This window comes from Camarhynchus parvulus, chromosome 18, assembly GCF_901933205.1.
Source record: "Camarhynchus parvulus chromosome 18, STF_HiC, whole genome shotgun sequence".
NCBI classification, from domain to species: Eukaryota; Metazoa; Chordata; class Aves; order Passeriformes; family Thraupidae; genus Camarhynchus; species Camarhynchus parvulus.
The window spans coordinates 6,034,609-6,058,776 of record NC_044588.1 but is presented as its reverse complement, the minus strand read 5'-3'; the positions used below and the strand labels follow the sequence as shown (position 1 = coordinate 6,058,776).

General features: G+C 40.8%; 2 protein-coding genes across 2 annotated transcripts in view; one reads left to right on the top strand and one right to left on the bottom strand.

Annotated features, from left to right (window-relative positions):
* Positions 1-343: 343 nt before the first annotated feature.
* Positions 344-14,745, bottom strand: SLC16A3 (solute carrier family 16 member 3). The gene is made up of 5 exons (XM_030962355.1): positions 14,629-14,745; positions 8,113-8,357; positions 7,474-7,617; positions 6,360-7,127; positions 344-5,078 (listed from the first exon to the last, which is right to left on the bottom strand). The coding sequence occupies exons 2-5, from the start codon at positions 8,333-8,335 to the stop codon at positions 4,792-4,794; spliced, it is 1,422 nt and encodes a 473-aa protein (XP_030818215.1). The 5' UTR covers positions 8,336-8,357; positions 14,629-14,745; the 3' UTR covers positions 344-4,791.
* The window catches only part of CCDC57 (coiled-coil domain containing 57), a 26,681-nt gene continuing 17,237 nt past the window's right edge, over positions 14,725-24,168 (top strand). Inside the window, exons 1-3 of the mRNA XM_030962354.1 lie at positions 14,725-15,063; positions 22,426-22,588; positions 23,512-23,646. Coding sequence (XP_030818214.1) covers positions 15,041-15,063; positions 22,426-22,588; positions 23,512-23,646 — 321 coding nt within the window. The 5' untranslated portion in view covers positions 14,725-15,040. The remainder of the gene's footprint in view (positions 15,064-22,425; positions 22,589-23,511; positions 23,647-24,168) is intronic.

Below are 24,168 nucleotides of genomic sequence, written 5' to 3'. Positions count from 1 at the left end.
GCTATTCAGAGGAGAACCTTAATATTTTTTACACAGCACAACACAAAATTAGTTGCTGTTATTTTAAATTAGATGATGCTTTAAAATAGTCTTCAGGATCATTTACAGCAGAAGCACATATCCATTTTGGAATTGGCCAAACTATGAGTCATGGCAAAAGCAGTCCCCTTGCCCACATTAAATTCTGGCTGCCTGTCAGCTAAGTGTCAGCTCTTCTCTATAAACACCCTTGTCCCTGTGTAGCTGTTTAATAGCTATGTGCAAATGAAGCCCAATGTCCATACTGGGGTCCTAAAGTTGATTTTTTCTGAGCTTATTTTCTCAAACTCACAGTTTTTGACAATCAGATATTTATTTATTCACTACATTTGCAACAGTTTACTAGAAAAGCATAAAAAAATTACTAATTATAAATATACACATTACATTAAAGTGCATTAACAAGAAACAAAATGTCATCTCGCACAAAATTAATTGCTTCCCATAATCCTAATTCCCATAATCCTATAGAAGAGTGTGGCAAAGAGACACAGACACACTACACAAGTCAATACTTACATGTTGTAACATGTAAGAGTTTGCATTGTGAAATTCTTCCTTTTATAATTGTCTACCAAACGAAACATTTTCTTTGGGATGTACCAATGGTGCATATATGAATTTTGCTTTTTCGTTTTGAAGATTGGTTGCTTGATATGGGGAATGTTCTAATTTATTTTTAAAGAATGATTCTACATTGCCTAATACCCATTTGTGTAGATGGAATTTAATTTTAGCACAAAATCTCTCCAGTCCTTTACACCATACCTTCATACCATCCATCTCAAGTCTTAACTTTAGGGAACTGGCTTATCTTGAAACATAGCTGCATCACTTTAAGACTTCTAGTTCTGCTGAGATCTTCTAGGCTCCAAATGGGTACAAAATATTGAATTTAGAATTTTCAAAAAAGCAACTGATCTTTGTAAAGGAGGAAGAAAATAATTTTAACTCTGCTCATTGTCTCATAAATGGGCAAATTGTCTGTAATCTACTCCTGCAGGTATTTTGCATGTTTACGTATATACTTTTATTTTTATATATATATATATGTATGTATGTATGTATGTATATACACACATATGTACATATGTATGTGCAAACACATGTATTCTTTTTTATATAGTCTCTGTGTATTACTGGCATTTATACACATTTCATCTCCTTGCATCAGGCCCTTACTTTCCTAAGACCCATTACATAATCAATCATACAATACTTTAACAATAAGTCCTATAGTACACAATTTATAGGATGTGTGAAGATCCAAAATGCTTTAAAAATTTTGCTAGCCTGCAGGGTAAAAGACTATTCACTACTTTCAGAGAAAGAATCTTTGAAAACTGTTTTGGTTTTTTGATTGTTTACTTTCCAGACTTCTTAGATATATTCATGATCTGTGTGTCAAAAGAAATTATATATGTTTCAATAGTGTATGATGTAGGAGTAAACTATTATCTTCGGATGCTTCGCAATTTGGTTCCATAATTACCTACATTCCCTTCCTTTTCCTTTACCTTTTTCAAATCACAAAATTTTAATCAGGTGAAGTTGAACAAAGGCTTATCTGGGTAGATGTTGCATGAAACTATTCTGCCTGTGACCCTAAACAATCAATGTCTCCTTAGCAATGCTTTATGGCTTCGATGTATACATCCTCAAAATATATGGATGAGCACATCTCACAGACTGCTCTTAAGGGCATCTCAGTGGTATTGAGATTAAAGAAATACAGTAGCAAAGTATCTGGAAGAATTTTAAATCAATTCCTTGCTTTTAAATATAAAAAGTACTTTTTTTAAATATTTATCAATCTATTTAAATATTTACAATAAGCAGAGTTAAATTAAAAAGAACCCTGGCTGGACAGTGCTGGGAACCTAAGGACTAGATGCTTGTGGGGTTTAGTTTTGGTTGGTTTTAATTTTTTAAGACACTGGGGTGGAAGGAGAGAGATCTATAAAACAGGAGATGTATTGACATGGCCGCAAAGGGTTATTGGAGCAGTTGGGTACATGCTTCAGCACAGTGTAGTATAGTGACCAGCAGGTGTTCAGCCTGGGGATCTGGCATGGAGGTTTCCTTCCCATCAGTTTAACAAGTCTCTTTCCAAGAAGATAAAGGCAGCTGAACAGAAAGAGGACTGGAGGGCTAGCACACACTTTGGTGTTACCTTGAGTGGAACAGAATGGGAGCAAGGAGCTTAACTGGCTCTAGAACTCTGAAGTACTCTCAAGCCTGCCGCTTTGAATGTTGCTAGGAGAGCTACATTAGGAGTTTCTCACCTTTGTATTGATGCTTCTTACAATTAATTAAAATGATAAAAGATTTTACACTGCTAATATGGTTTTTTAAACTGCTTAGTGAATTAAATTCTAACCCTTTTTTTCCTCACAGTCAATGAAGGAGTCCTTTGATTTGACCACTGTCATTCAGTAAGCATCTCCTACTGTCATAAATACTGCAAACCATTGGTAGGCCCGTGCTGAAAACAACACAAGAGCATTGCCAGTCCCCGTCAGAGTGATTGATCTTTGAGTGGAAGAAAATAACTTGTATAGGCAAATGAGGCCTTTCTGTGAACACCAGTTTTTCTTAAAAGATTATTTATGGTTTCTTGTTGAACCGTGTCTCCTTGTCTTCCTAACTTATTTTTCTGTCTCAAATCACATAAAATTACAACATAAAACTTTTTCCAGCTTAACTGTAAAAGTATTATGTATGGAAAATGCAACATTGTCTGGAAAGTCAGTATAATAAGCACAAATTTCATTCTGTGATAACTGCATAGCATTATCTAGCAAAGAAATCCAGTGATCAAAGCACACAGTAAGACAAAAATGGCTATTTGAGAATCTGAATTCACCTTTGGAAAGGTTTTTAGTTTCTGCTTTTTGAAACAACAAGGAACTCCGATCTGAAAGCTGTATCAGGCTTTCATGTATCATCTGAAGCAGCCTCCAAGGATATAATAAATTACTCTGTGGATTCTGTTTTTCTCTTGCCTTCTGGAGTTATCAGTGTTGCGTTTCAAGTACCAATTTAGTCTTTAGCAAACTGGAGCTAAGTTCGGTAAGTAAGCTGTTACAACTGGGAAATATCATTCACTACCATTGCTGCCACTAAATTAATAAGACTTTAAAATAATGCACTACATAGGATGTAAAACCAGTTTATTCTATGTAGCATCCATTGCTTTTAAAAGTTATATTTCTAACTTTCCGATTTCTGTGCAAGGTTGTCCTAGCAATGCAAAACCATTTTGAAGAAACTTCCAAAATGGAAGTTGGTATCATTCATTAGAGAATGGTTCATGGTTTTGGCACTTTGTTTCCGTTAAAAATTTTAAGTGGCTACTGAGTTTTAAGGGATTAGGATCTTTCAATTTTCAGTTATTAAGCAGAACAATTCTGGCACCTGAAAGCCAATATTCCTTTGCTACTACTAAGAAAATGGAATCTGTTACATTTAGTCTGTTTTGAAGATTGTTACTGCAGTTACAAAACCTATTCAGTTTTTTATAAGCAGATTTGAGAGATGAGATGCAGTAGCATGATTTTATATTTTAAAAAATTACATTTCTTGAGTGATTTTGGGTGTAAAAAACATACAATGCCTTTCTTTAGCCTTCCTTTTCTATTCAGTACTATGCCATCATAAAAATGATGAACAGTTCTATTATGTTTCCTCAAACAGCAAGAATGGCACTTTGAACTTCCATAGATTAAGCTGGGGGGTAGGGAAGTGGGATAAATGGGGTAGGAAAAAACCTCAATACTAAACATGTTAAAACCTTCCCATGATGCTAACATTGCATTTTATGGATGACTAACATGTTTCAAAGTGGTTCAGTCTCTTCCCATAGTCTACCCACTCTGTAGGTCATCTGGAAACTTGCACCATCATTTCTTTTGTATGCAAAATGGACACTTTTTCAGAATATTCTACTGATCATCTTGCCCATGTTACTTGTAATATTTTTCAATGCTTTAGGGAAATTTTACTGAAAACAGTGTATGGAATTGTGGACTAATTTTGTTTCCTCAAGGTCTGTCAGGATCCATTCTGCTTTTTATTTTTTTTTTTAGTACTATCTCAGAATACCACTCATGTGATCTGCTGAGGACACTGTCTGTAATGTGCCTTTCCAAAACCAGGATTTCCAGATGATAATTGCAAAGGTTACAGATTTAGGCAGAAATGCATTTACATAAATCAAAGTTACAGATATTATCAAAATTAAATTAGGGCTGAGCCAATTAATCTAAAAAAAATCTGAAAAGGTAAGAACTTCTAAAACCTAATGGAGACCTTTAAGTTCCTGAGATTTTTATCCATCTCAAACTCTTTTCCCTTCACAGAGAACGTAGGGAAATTATATTTAGCCACACCACACAGCAATTTCATCAATATTGTCTGAAAACATACATATAATTCCACTTTTCTGAAAATATGCTTTTCCTGTATCTTTCAAGTGAGCAGTTTCTGGTGATGCATAGCAAGAGCCTACTTGTGTTCATAAAAGCTTTTTTAGTTTACATAAAATATATAACCACAATGTTCCACCTTTTACCAATAAAGCTATATTTCCAGTAAGCTGTTGTCCAGCTAATCAGCTTCCAAAGAGACCTGATGAGCTGACTAGCCCCAATTTACTAAAACAGATGGCCCAGCCCTAAACTATTTCTGTTTCTAAAATAAATAGCATTGAAAATCTTTCTTTTCTAAAGACTTCTCAGTTCCTTGTTATGCTCATACACATGTTTCTGGGTTAGTTACAACTTCGCCGTTTTTTTCAGGCTCATCTTTCAGAAACTGCTCCACTTCAATAGAGTCCACTTTGGCATCTTCAGGAGTTTTGTTTTCACATTTGTTTAATTCCTCTCTTTCTGCTGCTTCTTCTTTTGTATGTGGTTCTTCTGATTTTTTCTTAATGCAGAAGAAATTTCCCAAGGCCAATACAAGGGCTGAGGTGGTAACTTCAATTCCAGCAATAATGAAAACAAACATGTACCTCCCCGTTGCATCCAGGAGTTTTCCTGAAAAAGGCAACATTCCAGGTAATTAACAAAAGTGATTATCTTGCAGTGAATATTTTTCTGATTTTTAAAGCATTTTGACTCTTCTGTCTAGAATCACCATGACTACCTAACCATTTTTTTAAAAAGGATTAAAACAAGTTTATAACAAAATATTTCTCAATTAGTTCAGTTTAACAGTCACTGACGCTACATGACATACCAAAACACAGTCTGCTGCACACAGAGGCATGCAGTTTCATCTGAAATAAAACCAGCCTCGCCTTCAGATGCGAAAGATCAAACACATGCTTTGTATTTCAGATAAAAATGTGTGCATCCGTGGATGGTATCTGTGTCATCTGTATCATGATCTGATCATCATTATCCTCTTGCTCCCAATTTCATTTACCTTTCTACACGGGTAGCGGACTGCCTGCTTAAAATAGAAATGTTAATCAATAGTCAGTCTGGAGTAACTGACTGATTCTGACACTGGTAAAGGTAAATTTTTACAGGATTCGGTGGATGTGAAAGAACAGGTGGGAGGATATGAAGGAAGTGCCTCTCCAAACTTAAAGATTGGAGGAAATAGTGCATAATACTGGTTTTCCCATGAAGGGGGTTCTGTTAAAATAAAATACTTGATGTTTTTACTGTCTGGTATAAACAGTAAACATTCTATGGCAGTGACCTGGTGGGTTTTGGGAGGGAAAGTGTGTTTCAGTTCAGGGTCTGTAAAATGTATGTTCTTTGATTAGTAATTAATTTGTGTTTTGACTTCAAACTAATGAATTTTACTATTTTGTCATGTCTCCTTATTCTTGGGTTGTAAGACGTGCAATAGAAGCACTCCACCTTCCTTAAATCGGTCCAGTTTTATAGGTCTCCTTGTAAGATTTTTTTTTCTTCCTTCAGATGTTTTCTCTCTTCCTCCAAATCTGCCGTGGATATAGAGAATGTATCCTAATATTTCCCAAAGAAAATTGACAGGTTTCATATTCTGAATCCCAGTCAGCTATCTACCAATAAGAAGTTCAGTGCAGGGTTTCAGAAAGAAATAGCAGCATCTCGAGATGGCAATTTAACCAATCCTGAAATAGACCCAAGAAGGAAAAGGTTTATTCCATCCCTTCTTGGAGTATTTCAGAGTGTAACTGCAGAAAGCCTTTGAAATATGTGCAACACTAGCACAATCTGCATTTCTCAAGTGACTCACGTCTTTTTCTCAGCTCCCTTATATTTTGTGTAAATGAATGCAATGCACACAATTTTAAATTCTGAGCTAAATGGCATACTTGCCTGCTGATGGTGGGCCAATCAGAACAGCCATAGCTTCTGCCAGGAGCACTAAACCGATAGCGCTGGAAAACTTCTGCGTACCAACGATAGCCATGAGAACTTCAAACTGAAGAGCACCTACCATTCCATAAGAAATGCCAAAGAAAATGCAAAAGACCACCAGTCCACCATAATCAACAGACATAGAGCCCATGAGATCTGTAAAACCATTAAAAATCATAGCAAAACTGAACAGGTAGACACAGCGTGGTCTAACCCATTTAAGACCAGCTACCATTCCACAGATTGGGCGAGCAAAGATATCAATAAATCCCAGAATAGTCAGAAGAAAAGCTGCTTTGGTATCTTGATACCCTAAATCCTTGGCATAACTCACAACAAACACTGGGGGAACAAAGAGGCCAAGCACCATGATAGATGCTGCTAGTGTATAGATTACAAAACCACTGTCTTTAAACACACTGAAATCCAGAAGTTTCTTCTTCACTTTCTTCTCAGCTGGCTCTTTGGTAGCTTCAGCCTTTTTGGGTGGCTCCAAAGGTCTCATTAGTGCTCCGCATACACAGCAGTTGAGCAGCATCCCGCCCAGGATAAGGAATCCTCCTCTCCAACCATACTCATGCTGTAATATCTGCCCCAACGGTGAGAGAGCGCATAGAAACACTGGACTCCCAGCAGCAGATAGCCCATTGGCTAAGGGCCGGCGTTTGTCAAAGTAACGGTTTAACATGATGAGTGAAGGCTGAAAGTTTAGTGCCAAACCCAAACCTGTAGTAGAGGGTACATAAAAATTAATACCGGCCTACAATATCATTGTTAAAGATATTCTAATTACAGTTTTTCTGACTCATGACTTAAGAGAAAATAGTTTTATTCCAAATGGACAAAAGAATCCTAAGATAACACAAAGTATTTTACCCCCATAGTATTATTGTACTTTATGATTACACTTCACGCTAATAACAAAAATAAATGACCTTTTAATTCCACATTTATCTGCCATCTTTATAAAAGCCCAGTTGGGTAATCCTTATGCTTCGGGTATTTTTCACTTAAACAAAACTTCAGCCTAAAGCTAAGACATAAGTGAACTCATTTTCAGCATAGTACTTACCAGTAATCACACCTGCAGTTAGATATATCTGAACGATGCTTGTGCAGAAGGAAGCTATCACCATCCCCATTGAAGCAAAAAGGCCACCCACAAGCATGACAGGGCGACAACCAAAGCGATTGACACATACGCTACAAAGTGGACCTAGGCAAGAAAAGCAAATTACGGTTGCTACAATAAACCAACTATTACACCTGATTTTCTGATACTTTGTATTTCTTTGGTAGACTTCAAAGTGCAAAGTTCATAGCAGGAATCAATGATCTTGAAGGTCTAAGGTCTTTCCAATTTCAGTGATTCTGACTTGTTTTGTACTTTGTCCATAAAGTTAGGCCAATCAGGAAAAAATGTCCTTTCCTCTGTAGTCAAATACGTCAATATTTTTTGTCTTCATAGTGCCTTGTGATTTTTCTTTTTCATCATCTTTAGCAATTACTGACTTACAAAGTCATAATTTTAAATAAACTGGATGGGCTTAAAAAATCCTCTGATTTATGTGACTAATAGTAATTCTTCCTTGGAATGCCTTATTTGCACACAAGTAATGATATGCAGTCATGATACAGATGTAAACAGCTGTAAGATTTACAAACTTAATTGTATAACACAATACTGTTTCAAAACCAGATAACTACTCACCTGTTCCATAAAGCATGGCCAACAGAATGGAGGAAATCCATGCAGTGTCACTATATCCAATGCCAAATTCCCGGATAAGTTCTTTAAAGAAGACACTGACTGCCTTAGGAAAGGCATAGGAGAATCCTGTGATGATAAAACAGCCAAAAAGGACAGCCCAGCCCCAGCCTCCATCAGGGGCTTTAACACCTGAAGGACCATCATCAGCTACTACAGCTCCCATGATGAAGAAGCTTGTGTGTTCCCTAAGAAACAAAAAGCAATTAGTACCTCTAAAATTGCACTACCATTTAAACTAAGGCATGGAATTACTTTAGAAAAACAGTCTTGTAAATGCAGTGCAATTTTAACTATTTCTTGTTTAAGTTTTTACAAAACTTGCAAAAGTACGTGAAAATGAGATGCACACAACTGAGTTTTAAATGAATGGCCCTGCACAGCTCTCAAAGTCAGAGCTGGATTTAATCCAAAGGACTGCTTCATCAAAAAACTGAAGCCATAACAGCATTTCAGGGGTGTATCTGACTTTCGCAAATATGTAATAATTGCTGCATTAAAGTCTGCAGGATTTTTTATATAAGACCTTTTTACGTGAAGCTCCTGGCCTTATTCACTTAGGAGACCTGTTGCATCACAAGGGCTCTGTGAAATGGTGGACTAATCACCCAGATTTTTTATTCCCCACTGAGGGCAGCTGTACAGCCCTGATACACTGTTATCTTGAAAAGATAGAAAGATCCCCTTGAGATGATGATGAGCTATCATTTTTCACACATCAAGTTCGAATGCTAAACTGCAATGAAAATCCCCAAGAGCCATTTTTGTGGATGCTGGGAGTTAGTAACTGAAGCAATGCTCAGTACAAGTGCCTGCCTGAAGCAAATACTTCCCATTGTTGTTACTACATGATCAGTAAGAAAAAGTAATATTTGATGAATCTCGTCTCAAATGTATAAAGAACAGGAATAAGATGTAAAATTGAAGCACTTCAGGGAGTATCGTCACTCACGCTACTTCCAAGTTGTCCAAATATTTCATTTGAAGTGGAGGTTTAAAATACTGGGGGGAGGGTTGGGCAGTTTTCCTTCATTTCCATGGGCATCCTTTGTTGAAAAATAGCAACTGGCAATCTCTCCAGACTGCTTATACAGTGCTGGGTGGGGACATTCAGTGCCTTACAGCATTCGCCTCTGTGCACAGGCTAGGACCGTCTCCTTTACTGCGTCTACAGCAAAGTTGTTATGAGGGTAGCCTCTGCAGACCTAACAGGGCTGAACCCCGATAGCAAACTACACCCATGCCATATAAAGCAGCGAGTGGCTTTGAGAAGAAACACCGTTAAGAACTATTTGGCAGCACGCTTGTTCCTTCCAGAAGAGAACTGTCCAAGATTTTCAGCGGGAGAGAAGTCAACTCGGCACGTGGCGCAGCGAGCCTGGTGCAGCCGCGGTTCGGAGGAAGAGCCAGCTCCCCCAGCCGCACTCCGACCCTCGGGCAGAGGCTGCCGGAGCCGCCCCGCCCGCGGCCCCGCCTGACCCGCGCGGTGATGCCCCAGCGGGGCGCGCGCGGCCTCCGCACTGAGACGTGCGGGACGTGACTCCCGGGCCGGGGGCGGGCACTGCCCGCCAGTTGCGCGCGCGGCCCGGGCGGAGCCGGGGCCGCACCCCCGCCCAGCGCTCGCAACCGCCGTTGCCGGAGCCCGGTGCTCCCACAGGAGAGGGAAACATCCTCCTTCCTGGCCGTTCTTGAGCTCTTCCATGCCCAGCAGAGCAAGTCAGTCTGTAAGAGACACATTCTTTTGCACCTGCCTTACGGAGCTTACCATCTTTGCCATGAGGAGCAGTCTCTAAAACGGTTTTATGTTTTGCTGTGATGAAAGAGGTAGACCTGCTGATGTGAGGCAACCTGGCCTACTTTCCAGCATTTCATAAAAATAGGTCTACAGGGGAACACACAGTAATATCCATTTACTCTTTACATCACATCTACTACCACATTTGGCTAAAAATCACCATAAGCCAGCACACCAGATCTTCAGGCACCATCCTTTCAAGAGTGGTTCACATTTGCACACATATGCCTCAAAAACAGCTCTCTTAAAGGGAAAGGCTGAGAGAATTCGGATGGTTCAGCCTGCAGAAGAGGGTTCTCTGGGGAAGTCTTATTGCACCTTTCCAGTGTCTGAAGTGGCTGCAAGAAGGCTGGAGAGGGACTTGTTACAAGGTCATGCAGTGATTGAACAAGGGGGAATGGCTTCAAACTGACAGTAGGTTTAGACTGGGTATTAGGAAGAAATTCTTTAATCTGAGGGTGATGGGGCCCTGGTTGCCCAGAGAAGCTGTGGCTGTCTCACCCCTGAAAGAGTTCCAGGCCTGGTTAGACAGGGTTTGGAGCAGTGTGGCCTGATGGAAGGTGTTCGTGCCCACAGCAGCGGGTTGGAATGAGATTAAGGCTTCTTCCAACCCAAACTACTCTGTGATTCTACAATCAATGTTATTCATCTGGTTTTGTCTATTGGTTGTTCATGTTAACACATCAAAATAAAAAGACTATTAACCAGAACTAAATGAACCCTGTCTCCATAAACACAGCAAGAATGCACTTCATCCTGTTGTGGTGTACCTTACTAGGCTGGGACTGCGTTCACCTCCTTAAGAGGTGAATAAGAAATAATAAGGAAGTAGTGCAGAGGTTCCTTTGCAAAATATATAAACGAGGGGTGCCACCTTTAGAAAAGGCAGGCTTGTGGTTGATCTGCACTGGCAAAATTTTTACTTAGGATTTCGCTACAGTGCTGGGATGCCATCAAAGCCTGGTAAGATAGAAGGCTACTGCCTAACTATTGCAACAGCTTGTTTTGCTTTCTGCTTTTGCCAGCTCAGCCCTATTTAGAGGCAAAGGATTACATTTAACTGGCTGCAGCTCAGTTTCATATCTCCACAACAGACATAACAGTATTGTCAGTATTTATGCCAGATTCCTTCTATCATGAATGGGTTCTTGCTTTGGTAATGTGCAAAACAAAGGTAGCATGTGGGGTTTCATCTTCCTGATATTTTCTTCTTGTTGTCATGGAAACTAATATAGACTCAGTTAGGAGGAAATATTAGGTAGCATTGTGGGTGGTGTGATGGTGTGGTTTCTGGGATGATGTATTATAAAAAGGAGCAGCTAGAAAAGGCAAGAATCTATTATTTGTGTTTAGCCACTACTCTTATTGGCAACATAGCTGTACTTCATGGTCAGCAGTATGGGTAGGAAGGACATTTATGAGCATGTACACTGACTTATACAGCTTGAGAACTTCATGTTCTCAAGAACAATTAATTTCAGGAATTTTCAGAATAATTAATTTATTCTAACTACAGCTGAAATCTACACAACCTTGACTTTCTATGATACAAATAAGAGATTGTTATCAAAAATAGAACATAAGCTTCCAAGTAGGGAACCCAGTTCAGCCTAGACTTCAGTCTGGAGCCACACCCAGGTGAGAAATGTATAACTACAAAATAAGGAAGATGGTAAATGCTGAGTAATGTAGACATCCTCCTTCAGTTTTTCTTATCTGTGAACAAAGAAAATAATTTCTCTCTTCATAGGGTGTTGGGGGTATGAATATCTTGAAAAGCATACGCTGCTTAATGTTGTGTTAATAGGAATTATAAACCTCTTGTATTGGCCCAAAGGTATTAAAATCTAAGCAGACAAAACAAAATATGCATGCTATTCTTGATTTTAAGTGAGGATTCCTAAGACAAACCAACTCTACTGAAGTTTTCCAGGAAATGATTCCTGAAAAAAAGTTTTTATTTTAATACTCTCCAGACCCTTATGATAGCCCCCTACATATAGAACAACTATCCTTTGTATTGACATCACTGACATCTGCCTATTCAGCATGACTTTAACTCCTTCCTGTTTCTCTAAAGTACAAATGCATAAATCTTTAAATCAGATTTTATTACAACTCAGGTAACTCATAGTAGCCATTTAGATGGGCCACTGGTATAGCCCACTAGTGCATTTCCTGTGGCTTACCTGCTTAAATATTAGCCAGTAGAATTATATGTTCATTCCAAAGGCTGCTGCTAACTTCTGTTCCCTACAAAATCATTACCATATTTATCAATGCCTATTCTGACCTCCTGTACTCCCTGCAAGGCCCCACAGTGACTGCCACTGTCCCATTTTGGCCTCCTCCATTTCAAATGAGACAATTTTTCCAGATCTGCTGCCTTTCTTAAGGATTTGCCAGTTTTCCCCATTCTCTCATCTCCGTCTTAGAACTCCTAGGATAATTCTGTGCTGTCTGTAGCTGCAAGTGATGTTCCATACCAAATCTTGACTATTAATCATTCTCCAGTCCCCATTTAGCCTCAAAACAGCTGTTCACTGCTGCTGCACAGTGAGTAACATTCATCACAAGTTGTTAGCAGACCTCACTGACAGTAAATTCACACTGCAATTTTATGTGTAGCAGATAATGATAACCAGTTTAAATTGTATTATCTGGGTAAAGTGCTCTATAGGGAAAGTTGTGACTATTTATTTGCTTGTTCTATTTTATATCATGAAAAGTTGCAGAATCCCAACTTCACTTACGAACAACTTACAATTAATTTTCGTGCTTCATGAAAATTAATTTCAGCCCTGCAGCTATGATGACTTTGCAAAATGTTGAAGCTTTAGAAAAACATAAATGCTTGACAATTGCTTATAGTGACAAAGTGCCCTTATATTGTTTAGTATAAAACCAAAAAGTGACAGAGATAAAAACTAATTAAGGGTCTAGTCCTGCCACCAGCTGGGAATCTCTGCTTATTTTTGCAGACTATAATGGAACTACCTTAATATATAAAGTGCTTGCATGCACATGCACTGTATCTCAAGCTAGGTGAGCACATGTAGCTGAATATAGCAAGAAAAGATAATCTGGCTCAGAGGTAACTTTACACTTTGGACAGTGCAGTTTCATAATAGGGTGTCACACGTTGAGATATGTGAATTGCCACCTTCAGTCACAATTTAAAATGCCACCTTTTTATTTCTATAATATACCTTGAGTTATACTTCTGACTGAACCACAGAAGGTGTACTCTACTAATAGATTCTGATTTACATTTTAAAACGGCTGCCACACTGCTTCCTCTGAAATAAACACTGCAAAACCATACATGGCTTTACTCTGTGACATCCTAAATTGAAAGGTTTGCCCAAGAGGAGTGCATTTCCACTAGTGCTAACGGTCTGCGCCTGTGAGGAAGCTGAATTACTGAAATTCAACTCCACCTTTTTGTGCTTTTTCGTCTCTCCACAGAATTGCTTAGGAGGCAAACCGCAGACCCCTCCAGGTGGATTGCGACCAGCATCAAAACAAGACTCTTTCCCAAGAGATGGAGAGGGGCTGCGGCGGCCGCCGCGCGGGAGGGGGCGTGGGGGGAGAGGGCTTGGGAATACAATGGTGGCGGTCGCGGCGTCGCCACGGCCACGACCGCTCGCGCGGCGCTCCGGGGCGGGCACGTAGCCCGCGCAGCCCTCAGCCGAGACGGCTCCCGAGGAGCGCTTGGGTCGCCGCCGCCGCCAATGCTCACGCAGACCGGGGAGATGCCGCGCGATTCCGCGCCAGAGTGCCCCACCGTTCTTAGTGTGCTCGCTGAAGCGAGTAACGGGGCTCCTGCCTGGGGCTGAGACGATGTCCTTATGAGGGAACAGTCCCTCAGACTGCTCGTCGCTCGCTCTGACGGACCTGAACGGTCACCGCTATGACAAAAAAATTCCGAAATTCACCTCCGGGGGCTCGACGCTATAACAGGAGCTGAGCAGTAGCGAAGGGACAGCGGAGGCGAGAGACCCTCGTCCCCCAGTAACGGTGTGAGGCCACGAATGGCGGAAACAAAGCCCGAGCTCGCGGGCGTCCCACGAGCCACCAGTGTGGCACTGTACGTGCCCTCGGGTCGGCAGCACTACGCGCCTAGGCGTGACCCGGCTGCCAGAGGGGAAGCCGGGGGCCACGCTCTCTCGTAGCAGGCGGAGTGGTGCTCGGTGGCCAGCACCGCTCAGCGCCCGGACAGCGCTTTCAGGCTGGTGACTGAGGACGTTGGGCGACCCATACGGCAACGCGGGTTTCCCGACGAAGAGCTGAGCCCGCGTGGCCCCACGAGCGAGGAGAAACGCAGCCAGTGGGACGACGCCCCGCCGACCCTCGTGGGGTGGTGCCAAGGGGTGCGAGAACAGTCGGCGTCGTGCCCACGTCCCCACCGGCGCCCAGCGTAGCCTCTGGGCAAGGGATGAACACGTAACTCCTACGCCGCGCTTTGCCCAAAGCTTGGGCGGCGCACGGGCTCATCCGCCGGCCCGGAGACCCCCACGCAGAGAAGCGCCCTCGGTCAGGTCGGCGCTCTAGATTCGGCTGACCTGGCTCCGGACCCCCCACTCCGCGCTCCCCGCGGCGCTCGTCCGCGTGCCCCAGGCAAGGACTCCGCAGCATCACGCACGACGGCTCCGCCTCAGTACCTGAGTCACGTCCCGCGTCTCGGCGCGGGGATGCCCGTGCTGGCGCCGGACCGCAGCCCGCTGTGCCCGTGTGCCCACGCAGAGCCGCACGGCCCCTCTGCTCCGAGCTGGGGAGCGCTCCCGCGCGGCGGCTCTGGGGCTGCTCGCCCCGCCCTCCACACGGGGCGCGCCCTGGGTCCTATCGCCGCCACGGCGACTCCCCCTCCGCTACAGGTTCTTCGACGCACGGGCCCCGGCTGCGTGCAGCGCGGCTCCGCCGGCGCCGGCTCCGAGCGGGGCCCCGGCGCCTCACAAGGCATCAGCACGAGCTTTGCGCTGCTTGCGTAGAGAGCAACGCTGGGCTGGACCCTGCCGGCACGAATGCTGCACTGGCTGTCCGGAGGAACAGGACCTGAGCAGTGGACTTCAACTTATGAATGGATTTCTGCTGTTGAGGTTTGTTCTGTGCTGCCGTTTCTGTTTTCCCGGGAGCGATCACAGTTTCCTCATTGTCTCCTCCCGTGAGAATTACTCTTTGGAGCTTCCTTGCTTAGTTGTTTTCTTCTTAGAAATTTGAGTGTGATATTGTGCATTCTGTAGACAACCGTTAGGCTTCTCTCCTCATCCTTTACCAAGGGAGTAAATATTATACTACTCCCTGCAAATGTGATTTCATAACATACTCCTCCTTTTACATCCGGATGGAATGAGCTTTCTGCATTAATCTCTTGTGACTCAACTGGGATTCCTACAAACGTTTGATTATAAAACTGATGCACTGATCTATGAAAGTTGTGGTGGGATTCTTAAAGTAGCACTCCTATGGCTACCTGGGGCTTAGGAAATTCGGGAGTAGGTGGTTCCACTCTTTTGTGTGCTTCTAGCACACAATCCAATATATAGGGGAGTGACACCACACCTTAAATCCTGTGTTCGGTTTTCGCTCTCTCACAACAAGACAAACATTGAGGGGCTGGAACATGGCCAGAGAAGGGCATCGGAGCTAGGGAAGGGTGTAGAGCACAAGTCTGATGGACAGTAGCTGAGGGAGCTGGAGAGACTCAGCCTGGAGAAAAGGAGGCTCAGGGGACATTATCACTCTCTACAGCTACCTGTAAGGAGATTGTACCAAGGTGGGCATCTATCTCTTCTCCCAGGTAACAAGCGATAGAACAAGCGGAAATAGCCTCAAGTTGTGCCAGGGGAGCTTTAGATTAGATATTGGAAAAAATCTCTTCTCCAAACAGGTTGCCAAGCATTGGAATGGCATGTCCAGGGAAGTGATGGAGTCACCATCCCTGGAGGTTAACAGCTGGACTCAATTATCTTGGAAAAAAAAATTTCTAAATGATTCTACGATTCCTATAACCTATGTGGAGTTACACAGGGGTAGGATTCTAAGTAGGAGAGGACAGGTAGGATACAATATTGTCTTTTAAGAACTATGATATTGCACAGATTAGTAGCTTCCAATGTAAAACCTACTTGCTGAAATTATGTAATATCAAGGCAGGAACTGAAGCTCTTTTAATGACTTAGAAGTTTTTTATTTTCCTTGCACATTATGTTTGCATTGGCCATTGGTTCAATTTTGCTGAAGTATATACCAATTTGTACATGCTTAAGGACTCATTGTATTAATGTGTGAAGATGAGCAAGGCCATGTGGTTTATTTTGCATAGATAACATACAGACAATAAGACTGACGCTGCTAATCTTGAAGACTAGTAAAACCAGTTTTTGACTGTCCACTGTTATCTGAATTCAGGCCATTCACTTGCAGACTAGGTGTATTCAGATTTCAACATCAATCCCCGAAATGATATTGTGTAGACTGTAATCTTTTTTACTCACCATTAAAGTTTGTCTGTTTGGGACATTACTGAATCACTGTAAGTTATCAATTACTCATTTAGGGAACTAACATGCATTTAACTACGTGACTAGAGGCCAGTTGAAGGTACATTGGAGAAGATGACAGCTAATTTGAAAGGGGGGGCAGGAGTGAGGAAGGGTTGAAAAGATAATGCAGTTGATAGGTTAGGCAATGGCTAATATAAGGGTGTAAAGAATGCCAGCAGTCAGAATGGTGTACAGATTTAGACATTTGCCTATTATGTGCTGATTCTGATGAGTGCTCTGAGGGGCCCACTGCACAATATAAATTATGCTGGGACTTGCACTATAATTTTTGCATGTTCAGATATACAAAATAATTTTAAGCCGGGTTTCACCACTTTATTTTAAACCAGAGGTGATTCATATAAGTAAGTTAACAAAATCTCTTTAATAATTGCAGTATTCTGTAACTATATTTCCCTAAATGGAACTTGCTTTATTTCAAAAGTCAAATTGTTAGTTCTGATTCTAATTTTCATTAATAGTTACTGGTGAAAATAAACCCCTTCTTTCTTTAACTGGCATGGGGTAGGACACACAATTGTCTTCTGATGACATAAGGAAAAGTATATAAGAACTACTGATAATGCTCTATCATCTCTAAATTAGTGTACTTCAGATACTATTTGGGTACAGCATTCGAATTTCTGGAAGGGAAAACCAGTTTATATGATCTAGAAAAGAAGAAGACTGACACAACATTACAGGAAGTTTGCCTCATGACTTCCAGACAAGCAAGTCATCTAGTGTGACTAAGGGAAAATCATGCTTTAGGCCTGCTGCATGTTGCATCTTCCCCTGTCTCACCTAGACAGTGTAAAGCAGTTTAGTTGATGGATACAGTTTTTAATAATTAAGTGCCAAGCTTTTTTAAGTTTTTCACATGATGCAGCAGGAGTTCAGAGAGGATGGGAAGTTTGTTCATATCCGTTAACGGCTGTACTCGAAAGGGGCAAAGAGTCTCCTTCCTGATCTGCGCAAAGGAGAAATTGATTAATAATAAACGGTTGGATAAACAAAATGTATAGGAAGACAAGCGAAGGAGAGAGTGAGATCTGAGAGTATGGAACAAGTACTAGCTGTCTTTTGGGAGAAGGGGGTCTTACTAAACGAGACGGGGGCTGCAAAGGAGCGTGCCCGCGCTCACACGAAGCAGAGAAGAGGCTGCTGCGTGAGAGTAGTGAGGACGGAACGGGGAGAATGCAAGGAGGAGAGAACACGCTACCGGTTCCTGGAAGTGAATGCAATGCGAGGAACTGAGAAACAGGAGGGGAGGCAGACGGGGGCTGGCACTGCCTCCGTGAGCGAGGGCCGGAGCGGCGGCGGCAGCGGCCCCGCAGCGTCGGCGCCATGGAGACGGGCCCGCCCCCGCAGGGCCCCGCCCGCCGCGGCCCGAGCGGCCTGGAGCCGGGAGCAGAGCCGTGCGGAGGTTCGTGCCGTCAGGGGGCCGGTCGCCACTGGGCTTTTCCATCGGAAGACAGTGCGGTCACAAGACATCCCGTTGTGCCGCAGGTTGTCCTTCGGAGCTCCCGATGCGTCGCCTGCGCATTTCGCGCCCTCTTCTCTCTCTGGGGACCCTCTTTCTTTTCTGTACCCTTCCTGCTAAGTGCCCTCTCTTGCGCTGTCCCTGAGTCCAAAGCATTATCTTGTGCTCCTCTCTACTGCTTATATCTAACGGGTTTATCCTCGACAGTCTGCCTTCCATCTGCTCTTCTGCCTCAGAACATCTGGCCCCCAGAGCCCTCCATGGAATCCTTCCTTGTGGGCTCTGCTTCCTGCCAACCAGTTCCGTTGGCAGTGTTGTCTTTTGCCGACACTCGATTGTCTTTTCCTCCCTCTGTGCACTTCAAATTTGGTGAATCTTTTTAACTGTGGTAGCTGCCTGATTCATTTGGAACAACTGTAACTGAAAATGTGATACTAAAACAGCAGATCTTTCAGTGTTACATGTTACAGGCAGGGAGGCGGTACTGTTCATGAATATTCATAATAGTGACTTTTTAAAAAGTCATCTACTTCTCCTTACCCAAATGAAGAAGTTACTTACACTAACACTAGCACGGTCGTGGGATTTGAACATTGCCAACAAGAATCAGAATATTAAGAGAAAACACTATTTTAATTAACTTAGGGATAAATGTGAAATCTTGGCCAGCAGAGTTGAAAGACCATCAGATCATTATGTCCTTTAGCACGGTTTGTTCCTCAGTATACCTGGGAAGACCAAACTCGAATTTTTTTATACTTCTTACATCCAACAATCAGTAACTCATTTTTCAATCCTAGAGAACTGGAGTTGTCTAGATTGTTTGTGAAGAAAAATGTTATTTAAATTATGACATGCTTTAGCATAGAGATATTGCATAGCATTTTCTGATCTGAAAAATCTCTCATTTAAAGAGATTAAAGAGACACTATTTGAAAGGCATGCTTGTCTGATTTGTTTTCTGCATCCCTGTGCTTATTCAGAAGGGATTATCTGCAACCAGTGACACAGAATAATACTGTACAGTGAGAGAAGCTATATTTTCCCAAATCTCTGGAGAGAGCTGAACAGAAATGACAATTATTTTTTTTAAGCATCCATACTGCTTAAAAATGATGGTTTTTTTCATCTACAGAATTTTTAATCAGAGAAGAGGCAAATATGGAGAATAAACAACAGGAAGAGGTGGATGTGAAGCAAGTAAAGGGTTTTGCATGTAAAAGCACAGGCTCTCTCTTTTGGTTATTTTCTTTTTAATTAAAAGCAGACAAATGGGACACAGCAGCTAATATTGTTAATAAAAGAGAGGCCTGAACTGTTCCTTGATTCGTCATACATATCTTGAAGGAAAGGTAAATATGTGTGCAGCTTGCAGGGTGTAGGGAATAAACACTTATTTCTGTTCTGTCTGCACATAATTCTTGTTTAATGTAATTACTGTCTTCAGAAATAACAGTCTCTTTGGGGTTATTCTCTGCTTAAAATGGTAATTGTTATAAAATGCTGTAAACTGTGCTGGATCCAACTACATTTATAATGTAGAGATAGCTGGCTAAGTTTTAAATAATTTTTTTTAGTTACTGTGAGTGATCTGGTCAAGACTCTGGAATTCATCAAAGATTACTAAATTTTTGATGTTAATGTGGTGCATATGCAAATTAATTTAAAGCCAGTTTAGGAGTTTTACATGGAGCATATCCTTTGGGATTGGAAGGAAGAATTTGAGTCTCTTAAATCCAGCAATTGCCTCTTTGCCAGGCTGAGCTGGATACTGATCACAGTACAGCAGTCATTCTTCTGATCTGCCTTGCCCTTAATGGTTTGGGGATGAACAAGGGAGGTGCAAAAATGTGTGTCTAGACTACACTGAGACAGCGCTTCTGATAGACTTGGTTTGTATTCATGAGTGCTGGCTATGGGATTCAGAGTACTTCAGGTACTGTACTTCAAGGAGTGTAAATTTAATTTAGCAAAATCTAGCAGAATGTGAAAGTGAATATGCATTTAGCTGTTTGTTACTCTCCAGTTTTAGTTCAGAGTTTTGACTCTGTAGGTATTATATGATCAGTCTTATCTAATCAATTGCAACGGTCATTCAGCTACACAAAAACCCTGTAATATAGAGTTGAAAGTAAATAGAAGGTTGCAGAACAGCACGATAGTAATATAGGTTTGTTTGGCTGTGTGACAGGCTGCAGCAAACCTGTTAAGTCTTTAAGGGATTAATGCAGAGCTTTAAAGGTTCAGTGTATCATTAGAGAACTTACTGGTCTTGATAGCAGTATCAGCTCCTCAGATTTGATCCAGACGTTATACTTCCACTGGATCACAGAGAAACTTTTGTTGATAGCAATTAAAAATATTGGGATAGGAGGGGAAAAGATTCAGAGCTGCTTCTATTTTCAAAGGTATCTAAAAGATCAGATTTCTGCTGGTCAGCCCTTGTTCTGCAAATTTTTTCTTACGTAACAGAAAATTTTGAGTGGAGGAGGAACTCAGTTATACTTAAGTGGAGATCTTGCAGTACTTTTCAGCAGATCCTCTATATTCTGTATGCAACTAACCTTTGGAAGGATTGTTTTGGGAAATAACATATACTGTTGTAATTGGTTTCCACTAACTCATGGGGAAAGATGTTATGATGCTTGTTTCTTTAGGAAATTACAGCATCCTCTATTAATAGTTACATGTTATTGTTCAAAAAATTTTATATGTGGATCCCTCATGCTTTTTAATGTAAATTTATTTTTGTTAGCTCTAAGAATAGTCATATAGGTCATCTGCATGAGGATTATGCGAACCTGAAACTTCACATGGAGCAAAAGATTCAAGAACAGGAAGACACTGATGACAGAAATTGGTGTAAGAATGTTGGAAAAGCAATTTTGTGTTGCTGCAGTGCCATCTAGAAATAATTTTTTCAGTTTTTTTTTTTTTATTAGCATGTTCTGGTTTAACATTGCTATAGTTGTATAAGCTTTTTTTGGTCTATTGTTTTATCTCTCTAAAAATTGATTACACTTGTAATTACAGTTTAGAAAATTAAGCCTTGCTTGTTTGACCCCTTGTAAGGAATTGCTTATAATATGTTTAGTAATGTGAGAGTGCGTAAGATTATTTTATGTAGTAAGCACACTGCTAAATTCATTAACCTTGAAACTACAGGAAAGGTCAGCACCTAGAAAGCAGAGGTAGTCTTAGGCAACATGAATAAATGTACACTGTTTATCATACTCCTAATTACAAGGTGTTTCCCCCCCGCTTCTCCTTCTTATATTCCTATATTTCACCACAAAAAGATCATCTTACTAGCAGTGAAATTTTATCTTCAACTGTCATACCCTAGGGAGGCATTATACCATCCCTTTCTATATAACAATCTTTAAAGAAAAACAAAACTTTCCTTCTTTGTCTTTATATAAAAATGTATTTGATATTGGAATTCCTTTTACTAATTTACATATGAATGTGTTTAGTCATTAGAACTAGAACACTTAATTTTTGTCCTGTAACCAAACCAATATATAATATAAATGGAAGTGGCATTGTTAAGCACTTGTGTCTTCCACCCAACACCTGCCAATCCAAGTCTTGCTGCCCTCAGTATAGTAGTCCTGCTAAAATAATAAATCTTCATCCAGGACTCTCTTCCTCATGGGCTTCCTAAAGACAGTTTATGAACCTACCTGAAGAAGTGTGAGAACCAGAAGAATATTTGATAACTGGCTTGGAAGTTATGGTACCTTCTGTGGCTGAGCTGTAATGTTAAAGCTGGTTAGCTGCTGTCCACGAGCGTAAGGCTACATCATCTAATACACATGATTTCTCTTACCACAATGGAGAAGAAAAAAGTTATCTCCATTGTTTATGCTCACACCTAAAGAAGCACATCTTCCGTCCTTGCCACTGGATCTCCTGCAGTTATTCCCCCTAATCTAACATGACTTTGTATCAATTAGACAAAATCCCTTGTTATCTCGTTCTCTTGTTTTCAGTTGTATTTTATCAATTTAATTCATCGAAGTAGTTTCTCTCAAACACTTTTTAAAATACTTTATCAGTTTAGCCACTGGATGGCAGCTCACTGCAACCATTTAGTTTTCTGGAAAATCCATGGCTTCTTTATGAACAGTTTTTCATACACTTATAAAACATAGGTGTTTTGAGGCAAGAATTTCACATTTGTTCGTATCTTTACTGTGGTATCTTTACTGTTGTCTTTAATTTTCATGTTTTGGAGTGACTTGCAATGTTACTTTGGGAGAATTTTACAGTAAATGTACATTCTGTAGTACTGTACTTGAGTTTGAAATGTAAAGTCTTCTAACAACAGGTGATTCCCCCTCAAGAATGACAAACAAACAAAAAATATCCACAAAACACCCTTAGTATTTATTCTGCTGAAATCAACAGCTTTGCTCTGTGTATCATAGGTCTAAACAACAACTCTCTCTGTCAGCTGAGCGAGAACGGATTCTTCAACAGAGTAAAATGCAAGCAGAAGTTAACTGGCAGCAGCTCGGTGAGAATGCTGAAGGTAATTGGTATCGGAAATCAGAGGATCCAACACACAACCTATCTTCATCAAGAGAGGAGGTGAGAATTTCAAATTAACACTGTTTAAGAATCATCTATTGCATAGAGAGCTATGGAGTTTGTCACCATGTTGTTTCTCAGGGAAATATGAGTTTACTTTTCTTTCAAAAATCTGTAATATTTACAATACAGTATTTCTGTATTCTGTACAGCAGTTCATCACATGTATTTTATCAGAAATCAGATTAATTTTCATGAACAATCTCTAATAGTGGCCTTTTCTTCCTTTCCATGTAAGCAAGTTGGCTTGAGAGATGTTTTTCCTTTGCCATTGTAGCAAAAGAAGAAAGATGTCTCTTAGAGCAGCCCAAGGGCAGAAAGAATTTCAGATCACAGTACCACTTGAATTCTATTAAGGGAAAACTATTAGTCCTGAAAAGCTCTTGGGTATTTTTGTGTGGGAAAAAACCACCTATTTTGCGCAGTGTAAAAACTTCAGCTTCTGAAAAATTAAATACATGTGTATTGCTTAGAGACTATTAGACAATGGTCTAACAATTCTCAATGCCCAGTTGCACTGAATTCACAGGTACAGAGGAAATACTTGTTTCTGAAGTTCAGAATGCTGGCATTTACTCTTGTGCTTTATTTTATTGTCTTTCCAGAATTATTCATAGGCATCAATAGCTGTAGCAAGTGAACACATGAGAGAGATAAATCATAATTCTCCAGCTTACATGAAGAAGATAAGACAATTATGCTAAATTATTTGTCTGTTAGGGCAGTTTTTGACAGAGACAAAAGGAATGTGCTTAAGTCCCTGTGCTATGTTTTAAAGTATCCTTGATTTCCTTATTTTTCTTTTAACTTCCCTTCCTTTTCCTTTCCCTTTCCCTTTCCATTCCTTACCTTTCCTTTTCTTTTATCCCTTTGTCCTTGAGCTACTGACATCCTCTGCCTTCCCTCCATTCCTTCCGTCCCAGATTCAAGCTGATCTACAGAAAACAGACTACAGGTTGCATGAAGCGAAGAGTGTTCTTTCTGCTTTTACTGTTGAGAGAGAACAGACAATAGAAACATCGTTTAATCACAGTATTTCACCTGAAGTGGAGAAACAGGTTAGACAACACTTAGTGTAGACATGGACGAATTCATTCTAAGATAACAATATTATGGGCCTTGTTTCCACTGAACTTACTGTAGGCAGTTCATCTGTTTCATATGTTTCATTCAAAATATAGGCATATCTATCCTGGAATACACATAGATTAGGTGCCATGGGATTAATTATGGCTCTCATTCATTACTCACTAGCAAAAGGAGCAAGCTGAATATAGACAGTTACTCCAAAATGTGACATACTGTACCACTGTGGCAATCAAATGGGAAGAATGAATTTCTGGAACCTCATTTCTGAGGTTCTGTGCAGTTCAGGGTAGATTTTAAAGTTTAAAAGATAAAATTTTAAGACAATGCTTCAAAATACTAATATGCCAGCCATTTAAAAGATTTTAATGTCTTGTATTTGAGTATCACTAGCTAGTTTTCCTTTCATTGCTGCCTCTTAAATTGCTTATATTTTGAAAAGCCATTCAAAGTTGTAAATGTAATGCTGATTTGAAGTCATGCTGAAGGATAAT

What these genes read in the sequence shown, in the direction of transcription:
- SLC16A3 (XM_030962355.1), bottom strand. Translation starts at nt 8,335, where the DNA reads ATGGGAGCTGTAGTAGCTGATGATGGTCCTTCAGGTGTTAAAGCCCCT. An exon ending in GGCCATGCTTTATGGAACAG is followed by an intron (nt 7,618 to 8,112) that starts GTGAGTAGTTAT and finishes TTTCTTGCCTAG; the next exon opens with GTCCACTTTGTAGCGTATGT. An exon ending in AACTGCAGGTGTGATTACTG is followed by an intron (nt 7,128 to 7,473) that starts GTAAGTACTATG and finishes CCTCTACTACAG; the next exon opens with GTTTGGGTTTGGCACTAAAC.